The 12,935-nt window shown below is 48.0% G+C and overlaps 1 protein-coding gene across 1 annotated transcript in view; it reads right to left on the reverse strand.

Moving 5' to 3' along the window:
- Positions 1-4,216: 4,216 nt before the first annotated feature.
- spata17 (spermatogenesis associated 17) overlaps positions 4,217-12,935 on the reverse strand; it is a 346,047-nt gene continuing 337,328 nt past the window's right edge. Inside the window, exon 10 of the mRNA XM_043695798.2 lies at positions 4,217-5,986. Within this exon, the coding sequence (XP_043551733.2) occupies positions 5,906-5,986 (81 nt within the window). The 3' untranslated portion in view covers positions 4,217-5,905. The remainder of the gene's footprint in view (positions 5,987-12,935) is intronic.

Here is a 12,935-nt window from a genome sequence, read left to right on the forward strand (position 1 = left end):
GTGCATGTTACAAGAGAGTACTTTTTTCTACAAAGCTTTTAAATAACAAACATTATTGCAAAGTTTTAGGTGAATTTTTGAAATGACCATAGCATAAAAAAGACTTATGAATTAGCTTAATTTAAAACATTAAAATATGTAAAGGGTTTTTAATGTAAGAAAATATATTCTTGACATGTGGTGGCACTCGTGAATCATCAATTCTTTGTGCTATGAACAACAGTGGAATGTTATAAGAACAAAGGAACAGAAGGAGGGGCATTCTGGCTTTCAGCTTGTTCCACCATTCACTTGGATCAGTGAAACTCACTTGGACATATTTATAGACATGCTGGGGGAAGGGTGGGTAGGTGATGTTTGTCAAATAATCTGGAATTGCTTACTAAGGTAGACTAGTTATGTGCTGGCAGGTAGGAATGGAGTGTGACTACTACCACGCATGGCATGTCGTCGGCTAACTTTTCAACTAAGAGAGGAGTCTGCATTGAAGAGGCCTGCATGAGAGTGAGCAGGAGGATTGCTAGTTCAATGCACAGTTAACAGGGATGGTGATGGATGTCAGGTGAATTCATCCTTCTTCAAGACAGAGGAAGATTTATTTTAAAATATTAAAGTACTACATACTTAATCTCAAAGAGTATCAGTTACTTTAAAATCATTGTTGGCATAATCTTTATGGACAGCATTTTCATACTGTGCATTCTACACAGTATCTTAATTTAGATTTGTAATTTAAGTTCAGTCTTATCATTTCAGTTTCAAAATTATCCATTAACCTAGCTTCAACATTTTTTGGGGGAGAAAGTTCTATATTCCTCCTGACTATTTATTTGAAGAAGTACAATTTCACAACTCTCCTGAATGGTTTAGCTCTAATTTTGGAGTTAGACACCCCGTTCTGAACTCCTCCACTTGAGAAAATAGTCTCTCTCTCTCTCGTAGCTAGGGAACACTAGCTTCTTGTTGAACCTCTGCTGTCTTTGTGAAGATAGTGCTCCTGTGAAGATGATGTTAGATAATTCAAGGATTTTAATCTACAGGTGATAAAGGACCAGTCTGAATATTGTGTATCTCGGTGCTAAATTTGAAAATGATATAATGATCTTGCCGCAGTTGTCCTTTTTTGGTGATCATGGAGCTGGAAGTCATTCAAGCATAAAGTAAGTCTGGTGATTCTTTTTGCACTACATCGTGTAGATAGTACACAAATCTAGCGCAATGCATGAGTGGCAGACAGGATGAATACCAGTTCAGTAACAGGACCAATAGTTAAGTGGACATTTCCTGGTTGACATCTGTACCCACTCAGGCAAGAAGCCTATTAGACCCTTGAATTGTGCTTTGAATGTAACAGAGATAGTGAAGCCAACCAATCCAGATTGTCCATCTCCAGCTTCCTTTTATAACCATTACTTTGTTATGGCTGGTTCAGTTAAACACCTCATTAAAGGTGGTCCCAGGGATGTTAACAGTGTGCATCTTATCAATGGTAGTGTCACTAAAGGTCCAGAGAAGTGGTTGAGCCTTTCCTTAATAGAAATAGATATTGTCTAGCTCACCTGCCATTCGTTAGCCTGTGCCTGGATGGCATCAAGTTTCTCCTTTAGGTTTTCCCTTACATGACAGGGAACTGTGATTCCCACAAGCTCTTGTCCACACAAACAATATGAATTTTCACTGGAATCTTTGCAATTATTCAGCCTGTGTTGTATGTTCTCTATTGGAAAACCTGAATATTAAGGTCCATATCATGAGAAACTTTACCTGTAGCAACTGTCATATTGTTATCATTTACCTCTGCTACACCTTCCTAACTTGCTGCTATCCAGCAATACATATTTTTCACCGATTGTTTATACGTGTGCTGCCAATAAATATCAATGCACATGATAAAGCAAGATGCTGTATTGATACTCCTTTTTAAATGAATTCTGATGACTGTCCATCTGAACCTCCCTGCTCTGTGAAGAGAGACAACAGACAAGAAGACCACCGTATCTATTTAACTACAATAACTATTGGGTGTTCATGCGCAATGTAACATATGATAGAATATTTGATTAAAGTACCGCATTTCATTTGCTTTGCACATCAATTCAATTTTCTCAGATATAATCTTTTAAATAACTACCAATCCTTTTCATTTCACAATTCTTCTTTCATATTCTGTATGGTTACCACAGGTAGGGCCAATTATCTAATCTACTGGGCACTCCTGCTATTGTGTGTCAGTTTTGCTTTTAAACATAAATAAGTGTAGATTAAGTCAGGGTGATTCTGCTCATGATTCTTTCTGTAGTACTTTCTCTTTCCTTTAAAGTACATGCATTGTCATTTGTATGAGCTTGTAATTTCATTTGCACTATTTCCCTTGCTATTTCCTCTGAACATTTCTTTGTCTACAGAAAATGTTTCATTAACAATGACTGTAACAATATTCATTTAAATTTGATTCCACATCTAATTCCTGTTGTAATTTTGACCTATGTTAATTACTGCTCTCTTTCGACTTCTCCTTGCCTTTCCATTAGTCCAAGTTCACATATTCTGTACTATATTGCTTTGCACCTTGACTCAAAGCCATGTTATAAGAATATAAGAAATAGAAGCTGAGATAAACCATACAAGCCCTCAGGCCTACTCTGTCATTCATGACTACTCTTTTGCCTCAACTGCCTTTCTGTACGCTCCTCATACACCTTGATAAAACTAAAACCAAAAGAATACTATTTCCAGCCTTATGGTCGGTTCAGCTTTCCCAGTCATCAGGGATAGGCAACTCCAAAGATGCACAAAACTCTGAGTCAGGAAATTTCTCCTTATCTCATTTTGAAATGATCAACACCTGATATTGTGTTCCTGATTTTGCAGCCAGGGAAAGCGATCTCACATTGTCTACCCGTCAATCTCCTTCAGTATCTTGTGTGCTTTAATAACACTGTAGGCCTAACTTACTCAACCACGCACCAAAGGACAGATAATCTAATGAACTTTCATCTTACCTCCTTCAGTGCAAGTACTATCCTCTGTAAATATGAAGTCCACAACTGCATATTGTACTCCAGACCTAGGCACATCACAGCCTTATTCAATTGTAGCAAGACATTTTTCTTCTTGTACTTCAGTTTCCTTGTAATTGAGGCCAACATACAATTTGCTTTTGTTATTGCTTGCTATATTTGAGTGCTAACTTTTTCTTCCCTACACGCATTTATCCAGGTCTGAAAATCAACATTTAAAAGGTTTGTGTCCTTTAAAAAATATTCAACTTTCCTATTCTTACTATCAAATTGAATAACCTTACATTTACCCATGTTATACTCCATCTGTTTTTGTGTGCCACCTTGCTGGACCAGTAAGCTATTCCCAATTCCATGGACACTAAGCAATTAAAAATTGCTTTACAAATTGGCTGCAGAATCATTTCTCAACATGTTATGCAGAAACCATCACTGAATGAACAAACTTTTTTTTTGGCATTTATATTGTTTCAGCTAGTTACTTGAAAAACCATGTAGAAACATTATATTGATATACTTTGGATTTTTTTTATTATTCCCAATACTAAAATCCTTTTTAAAAAAAATTCCCTGAAGAACATTCATCATGCTTATTATTTGTTTTGTAAGTCTTTAACATCTGGAAAAAGACAGTATTTTACCTTGTTTTGAAAAACAGAAAATATGGCTCAAAACTTTGTAAACCAGAATTCCTTTCTTTTATTTTTAATTGCATATCCCTGGAATATTTTGTGTTTATTCCCTTCCCCCCAACATCAGTTCTAAAAATGCAGTCTCTTGTACCCAGAGCAAGATCTCTTCACTATTGACCCTAACCACCTCTTTTCTGCTTGAAAAAACGAGTACAAAGACAGCACAGCAAAATAGACCCATGGAGGAGAATGGTATTCTCAGACAATGTTATGGGATGGTAGAAGTGTATTAGGCGATCCATTTTAGAATGATCCATGCCGAGTGCTGTCAGCTGTTGAAGCTTTCTTGCCTGCAATGATATTCTGCATCAGAAGGTTTTTTTATTCAGAGGTCAGATTTAGAATTGTAAGAGATTAATCTGATAAGGGCAGTGCTGTTTCTAATCGGACTGATGGGAAAAATGCAGTAGTAAGGTGAGAGTCAATGCCGGGTGAATTATTGTGGCGTGATGGACTACCTTGGAGCTTGAGTAATCAAAGAGATAGCACTCACATCCAAAATTACTGTGGCGTTTTTATTCATCAACAGTCTGTCCAGCTTTGTGTATGGCTGCTGCTCAGCTCCCATACAGAATAAAGCACTCAGAATTATTTTCTAAAATTAAATCTCAATAGGGGTTCAGCTTGGGTTCACCTTTTCACTCTCCGAAATTAAAGTACATTTATTCTCAACAGTGGTCCAGTCTTTAATTTAGAAAGAATCCACAAAAGTACAGCAGAACCATTTCACAATCATTTCTCCAAGGAACACATGTTCTGAAAATGAACTTTTTTTGAAGTAACATTCCGATAATAAGTGTGGTTTTAATCAATGATAAAAGCAATTTTTTTTGTTCTCAAAAATTTAGTCTACTGTTAATAAATTCTATAATCTTTCAGAACTTTGACCCGGATAAGGAGAGTGACTCAATATAATTTTAGCAATAGCAGGCGTATGTATATATAGTCGGCATAGTATTCAAAGGTCAACCTAACACATAATTTACTCATTTTGCTCCAAATGTCAGTTTGTATTAACCCTTTGCATGCTACAATGGTATTTGTGAACCAGAACAACTTATACAAAATTGTTACAAATTTTGTCAAACACGTCTATCCAAAATATTAATTTCCTTGTTTCCCCTCTGATTCCCGAACATCTTAAAATATTTATTTAAGGTTATAATTTTTGTTTTGACCCAGAAAATACTTCTATACCCAGACAAAGATTAAAGTATACAACACTACAGTTTATGGAAAAACCTATTTTTGAAAAAATAATGTGAGAGAAATAATTTGATGAAATTTATAAAGATCTTCCAGCATTTAGGAGATTCCCCAAAGATGGTCAAAGACATGCCAGCAGTACTGCAGCAGTCAGAGACCAGTTTATTTCTTGTTGATTTCTTTAACAGTTCAGGATAAAACATACATGTAAATCATTAGTGCATAAGCATGTCACACAAGTAGAAGAGCTAAACATATCTATTTCTGCAAACATATTGCTGCAAGATCTATCATTTAGAAAAAATATTTAAACTGCTACAATAGAGATCATTAACACCTTTACAAGGATAGAAAAGCTGTAAAATGAACTGTAGATTAGTTATATGCTCGCATTGTCATCAAAATCCAACTAATTCTAGATCAATTGCAATAATATTCATCAAATTATTAATGTAACATTGTTTTAATTCTCCCAACAGTAAAAATATTAAATTTTGAATAGATGCAATTTAGATACCATTAACAGATTGCCATGCACACAATATTTTCAATTTTGTTTTGTTAATATCATTTAAAATATGCAATAATTTTGAAGAAAGTAGATAAATAGAAAAATGTAATAATTCTGCAACAGATTCTACAAATTCAAAAATAGTTGCACTTAAATCAACTCTTACACTAATTGTATTATGGTGAGAGATTCAATGGCTTTAAATACTAAGAAAAATTGAAAAGAAAAAGAATTTCACTATTTATAAACCATACACAAAATTAACACATTCAAAACAAAATATTACTACATGAATCACAGGTGCATTGCTAGTATATTTTTAATAGATTAGTACATTTTCTGTAAGATAGTATTAATACTGGAGAGTTTAAATTTTTTTCATTACTCCAATGGTGCTCATGTATCAAAAATGAATTAAACAATTGCTTTTCCTATCACATTATATAGCAAGAAGTGTAACAGAATCTCCATCGTCCTTAACATACTTGTCCAGCTTTGGAATATGATTTTTGTAACTTCTCAAAGAGATGAATGGATTTAAAGACAGTTCTGAACGGCTAGAAAGAGAAAATAAAATACTTTAATCAAGGTAGCATCTCTGTCTATTTTAAAGATGGTGTTAACTGCAAGGACATAGAAATTTCATTTATAATTGTTCAGAATCTACTTGACTAATTTAGTGATAGGATGAAACAAAAAACATTGACAAAGATAAGCATACATCTGAAACATTTCTCACAACATCTTTCCAATAAAACAAGCCATTATATTTGTTTTTCATTGATATAAATTTGAAATTTTTTTTTCTGCTGTATAATACCTTCACATTAAATTTTGTTTCATAAATTTTCACTTGAGTACATGTGCATTTTAAAATTATTCTTTTCAAAAATTATAGTGAGTCCCACATCGTAAACTCCTGAAGAAGAAGTTGGGGAGAAAGGAAAAAAAAAGAAGAGAAAATGTTTTTTGATGTTCTTCTGTACAGCATTTTCTACACACAGACACTAAGGGCTTAAATTGCATCTTGATGGCTAACAGTAGATTTAAAATGGTTTGGGTAATTGGCCAAGATCTGGACTTACAATGAAGGCAAAGGTTAAGTCAGTTATATAGGAAAAAGATAACAGACAGACTGAAAATGTGTCTTACAACTCCAAATGTTTTGCATTTTCTAACAAAAATTGCTTTTACACTACCATATGTGTCAGGATAATTGACCTGCAGTATATCTAGAACTGCATTCCTCTAATCCTCCTGATCTCTAGGCCAAACAGAAAATACTACATAAAAATGGGGCTCCATACAGTGGCCCTAGCCAGAGTGGGAGCTAATTGGGTTATTCCTGGTCTCTCTGTGAAGATGAACATCCGAATTTAATGGAGGGAGCAGTTTGAATCCTTTGGTGAATCAGGAAATGGGGAAAAAAGAAATTACTGCTTGGGAAAATTACCACAGAATGTTAGCTTCTTTTTCATTGATCTCACATCCATCTTCCTGCCATGTCACAAATCCTCCCCTTGTTTTAAGTTCTGAAATAGGTCATTTATATGATGTACTTCATTGATATTCCCAGGCAATTGATTAATTTTTACATTATTCTTTTGTGAAGAAGCGACATAGTACCCCATTTGTTTACAATTTGCTTATTTCTAAATTGCACAATTTGAATAGGATTTCCTCAACCTTGCACAATTTTGAGAAATACTATTAATATTCATTAAAACTGGAGGTTTTCCAGCATCAGTGACAGGTCTCGTGGGCAAAGGGAAATTCTGACCTGTTGTGTTGATGTCAGGAAAGCCAATTGAGGAAAATCGGTTAAAGTCAAAAAGAAAGAAAAGGGAACTTTCCAGAAGAAACCAGAAGTACCAGAAGCCAGGGGTATTCTGACATAACCAAATGTTTTTAGATAAATAAAAGCAAAATTCTGAGTGCTGTAAACCTGAAACAGAGAATGCTGGAGAAACTCAGCTGGTCTGGCAGTACCTGTGGAGAGACAAACAAAGTTAACATTTCAAGTTTGGTGCGTCTCTTCTTCAGAACAGTTCAATAATTCAGTTACTATATGGTACTGCTCATTATTAACCCTTTCAGACCCTATACAACAGTATGCAAGCCCAAACACCTTAACCAGAATCTTAATATGAACAGTTGATTATGTTGTTGGTTCTGTAGAAATCAACTTCTATGTCAAACTTAAAGGCCTGAATTCTCATGTAGTCATTGAAACTTCAGAAATGACAGGCAGGACCCAGATTCAGATCCTGCTCCTATCTCCCAACAGATATCCTTTTCACCAGAAGCGTACAAGGTTGATGCATGAACCACACTAGAGAGAAACAGTAGGGACCATGAAATCAACATTGCAAATAGCATCAGATGAATTCAATGTACAGGGGAACTTAGATTATCTGAACTGGATGGGCGGGCACCATTTCGTTCAGATAATCGATTATTCGGTTAATTGATCAAATGCCTTTTCATTGGGGCAAGGAGCTTTTAAAGTTTGCTCCCCGTTCAGGAGACTAGCAGCAGCACACAGGGCGCGTACAACATGCCACCTGCCCCAATACCCCCTGCCCCCAACATCCCCCCACTGCAAACCCCGAGCAACACTGCCACTCCACCCCAATCCCATCCAACACCACCCCCAACCCTGTCCAACACTGCCCCCCCACCCCAACCCCGTGCCACACCGCTCTCCAACCCTGTGCAAAACCGCACCCCCGCCTCCAACCCCATGCAAAACCGCCCTCCGCCCCAACCACGAGCAACCCCGCCCCCAACCACGAGCATCACCGCCCCCCGCCCCCAACCACGAGCAACACTGCCCCCCCACCACCAACCACGAGCAACACCGCCCCCGCACCCAACCACGAGCAACACCGCCCCCAACCATGAGCAACACCGCCCCCCCTGCCACCAACCCCGAGCAACACCACCCCCACCACCAATCCCGTCCAACACCTCTCCCCAACCCCATGCAAAACCGCCCTCCGCCCCAACCACGAGCAACACCGCCCCCCGCCCCCAACCACGAGCAACACCACACCCCCGCCCCCAACCATGAGTAACACCGCCCCCCGCCCCAACCACGAGCAACATTGCCCCCCGCCCCCAACCATGAGCAACACCGCCCCCCTGCCACCAACCACGAGCAACACCGCCCCCAACCACCAACCAACACCGCCCCCCGCCACCAACCACGAGCAACACCGTCCCCCCGCCTCCAACCCCATGCAAAACCGCCCTCCGCCCCAACCATGAGCAACACTGGCCCCGCCCCCAACCACGAGCAACACCACCCTCTACCCCCAACCCCGAGCAACACCGCCCCCACCACCAACCCCGAGCAACACCGCCGCCCCACCCCAACCACGAGCAACATCGCCCCCCACCACCAACCCCGAGCAACACCGCCGCCCCACCCCAACCACAAGCAACATCGCCCCCCGCCACCAACCCCGAGCAACACCGCCGCCCCACCCCAACCACGAGCAACATCGCCCCCCGCCACCAACCCCGAGCAACACCACCCTCCCGCCACCAACCACGTGCAACACTGCCCCCCGCCCCAACCATGAGCAACACCGGCCCCTGCCCCCAACCACGAGCAACACCGCCCTCTGCCCCAACCATGAGCAACATCGCCCCCCGCCACCAACCAAATGCAACACTGCCCCCTGCCACCAACCCCGAGCAACACCGCCGCCCACCACCAACCCCGAGCAACACCGCCGCTCCGCCCCAACCATGAGCAACACCGGCCCCTGCCCCCAACCATGAGCAACATCGCCCCCTGCCCCCAACCACGAGTAACACTGCCCCCCGCCACCAATCCCAAGCAACACCACGCCCCGCCACCAACCCCGAGCAAAACCACCCTCCACCACCAACCCCGTGCAACATCAAAACCACCCCCAACCCTGTCCAACACCACCCCCAACCCTGTCCAACACCACCCCCCCGCCACAAACCCTGTCCAACACCACCCCCAACCCTGTCCAACACCGCGCTCCTGCCCCAACCCCGTGCAACACCGCTCCCCAACCCTATGCAAAACTGCACCCCCGCCTCCAACCCCATGCAAAACCGCCCTCCGCCCCAACCATGAGCAACACCGGCCCCCGCCCCCAACCACGAGCAACACGCCCCCGCCCCAACCCCATCCAACACCGCTCCCCCAACCCCATCCAACACCGCTCCCCCAACCCTGTCCAACACCGCTCCTCCAACCATGTCCAACACTACACCCCCGCCCCCAACCCCGAGCAACACCGCCCTCTGCCCCCAACCCTGAGCAACACCGACCCCGCCCCCAACCCCGAGCAACACCGCGCCCTGCTCCAAACCCCGAGCAACACCGCCCTCCGCCCCCAACCCCAAGCAACACCGCACCCCGCCCCAACCCGGAGCAACACCCCCCTGCTCTCAACCCCGAGCAACACCGCCCCCGCCCCCAACCCCGAGCAACACCGCGCCCTGCTCCAAACCCCGAGCAACACCGCCCTCTGCCCCCAACCCCGAGCAACACCGCACCCCGCCCCAACCCGGAGCAACACCCCCCTGCTCGCAACCCCGAGCAACACCGCCCACCGCCCCCAACCCCGAGCAACACCGCACTCCGCCCCAACCGGGAGCAACACCCCCCTGCTCCCAACCCCGAGCAACACCGTCCCCCAGCCCCCAACCCTGAGCAACACCGCCCCCAACCATGAACAACACTGCCCCCCACCACCAACCACGAGCAACACCGCCCCCAACCATGAGCAACACCGCCCCCCCGCCACCAACCCCGAGCAACACCACCCCTACCACCAATCCCATCCAACACCTCTCCCCAACCCCATGCAAAACCGCCCTCCGCCCCAACCACGAGCAACACTGTCCCCCGCCCCCAACCACGAGCAACACCACCCCCCCACCCCCAACCATGAGTAACACCGCCCCCCGCCCCCAACCACGAGCAACATTGCCCCCCGCCCCCAACCATGAGCAACACCGCCCCCCTGCCACCAACCACGAGCAACACCGTCCCCCCGCCTCCAACCCCATGCAAAACCGCCCTCCGCCCCAACCATGAGCAACACTGGCCCCGCCCCCAACCCCGAGCAACACCACCGCCCCGCCCCAACCCCGAGCAACACCACCGCCCCACCCCAACCACGAGCAACATCGCCCCCCGCCACCAACCCCGAGCAACACCACCGCCCCGCCCCAACCACGAGCAACATCGCCCCCCGCCACCAACCCCAAGCAACACCACCGCCCCGCCACCAACCCCGAGCAACACCGCCCCCCGCCACCAACCCCGAGCAACACCGCCCCCCGCCACCAACCACGTGCAACACTGCCCCCCGCCCCAACCATGAGCAACACCGGCCCCTGCCCCCAACCACGAGCAACACCGCCCTCTGCCCCAACCATGAGCAACATCACCCCCCGCCACCAACCACATGCAACACTGCCCCCTGCCACCAACCCCGAGCAACACCGCCCCCCGCCTCCAACCCCGAGCAACACCGCCCCCCGCCACCAACCACGTGCAACACTGCCCCCCGCCCCAATCATGAGCAACACCGGCCCCTGCCCCCAACCACGAGCAACACCGCCCTCTGCCCCAACCATGAGCAACATCGCCCCCCGCCACCAACCAAATGCAACACTGCCCCCTGCCACCAACCCCGAGCAACACCGCCGCCCACCACCAACCCCGAGCAACACCGCCGCTCCGCCCCAACCATGAGCAACACCGGCCCCTGCCCCCAACCATGAGCAACATCGCCCCCCTGCCCCCAACCACGAGTAACACTGCCCCCCGCCACCAATCCCAAGCAACACCACCCCCCGCCACCAACCCCGAGCAACACCACCCACCACCACCAACCCCGTGCAACATCAAAACCACCCCCAACCCTGTCCAACACCACCCCCAACCCTGTCCAACACCACCCCCCCGCCACAAACCCTGTCTAACACCACCCCCAACCCTGTCCAACACCGCGCTCCTGCCCCAACCCCGTGCAACACCGCTCCCCAACCCTATGCAAACTGCACCCCCGCCTCCAACCCCATGCAAAACCGCCCTCCGCCCCAACCATGAGCAACACCGGCCCCCGCCCCCAACCACGAGCAACACGCCCCCGCCCCAACCCCATCCAACACCGCTCCCCCAACCCTGTCCAACACCGCTCCTCCAACCATGTCCAACACCACACCCCCGCCCCCAACCCCGAGCAACACCGCCCCCTGCCCCCAACCCCGAGCAACACCGCCCCGCAGCCCCCAACCCCGAGCAATCCCGCTCCCCCAACCCTGTCCAACACCGCTCCCCTCAACCCTGTCCAACACCGCCCCCAATCCCGAGCAACACCGCCCCCCGCCCCCAACCCCGCGCAACACCGTCCCCCCACACCCAACCCCGTCCAACACCGACTTCCGCCATCCGCCCCAACCCGTCCAACACCGCCTTCCGCCATCCGCCCCAACCCGTCCAACACACACCCCCAAACCCCGTCCAACAGCGCCCCCAAACCTGTCCAACACCGCCCACCCCAACCCCGTGCACCACCGCCCCCACTCCCCCAACCCCAAGCAACACTCCCTGCCCCCAACCCCGAGCAACACCGCCCTCCGCCCCAACCCCGAGCAACACCGCCCCCTGCCCCCAACCCCGAGCAACACCGTCCTCCGCCCCCAACCCCAAGCAACACCGTCCTCCGCCCCCAACCCCGAGCAACACCGCCCTCCGCCCCCAATCCCGAGCAACACCGCCCTCTGCCCCCAATCCCAAGCAACACCGCCCCCCACACCCAACCCCGTCCAACACCGCCTTCCGCCACCCGCCCCAACCCGTCCAACACACCCCGCCCCAAACCCCGTCCAAAGGCGCCCGCAAACCCATCCAACACTGCCCACCCCAATCCTGTGCACCACTGCCCCGACTCCCCCAACCCCGAGCAACATCACCTCACCGCACCAAACCCTGTCCAACACCGCCCCACCCCCAACCCCAAGCAAGACTGCACCCCAACTCCAACCCCGAGCAACATCGCCACACTGCCGCCCGCCCCCAACCCTGAGCACCATCGCACCACCGCCCCCCCGCCCCCAACCCCAAGCAACGTTGCCCCACCGCCCTCAACCCCAAGCAACATTGCCCCACCGCCCTCAACCCCAAGCAACACCACCTCCCGCCCCCAACCCTGAGCCACACAGCCCCATTGCCCTCAACCCCAAGCAACACCACCTCCCGTCCCCAACCCCGAGCCACACCGCCCCATCGCCACCAACCCCCGCCCCAACCCCGAGCCACACTGCCTCACTGCCCCCTGCCCTGCCGCCCCCAACCCGGAGCACCACTACCCTCCGCTCCAACCCCGAGCAACACCGACCCACACCCCCAACCCCGAGCAACACCGTCCCCGCCCCCAACCCCGAGCAACACCGCCACTGCCCCCAACCCCGAGCAACACCGCTCCTGCCCCCAACCCCGAGCAACAC

The sequence above is a fragment of the Chiloscyllium plagiosum genome, unplaced genomic scaffold, assembly GCF_037043375.1.
Source record: "Chiloscyllium plagiosum isolate Xiang-an unplaced genomic scaffold, Cpla_swu_hap1 HiC_scaffold_10, whole genome shotgun sequence".
Taxonomy (NCBI): domain Eukaryota; kingdom Metazoa; phylum Chordata; class Chondrichthyes; order Orectolobiformes; family Hemiscylliidae; genus Chiloscyllium; species Chiloscyllium plagiosum.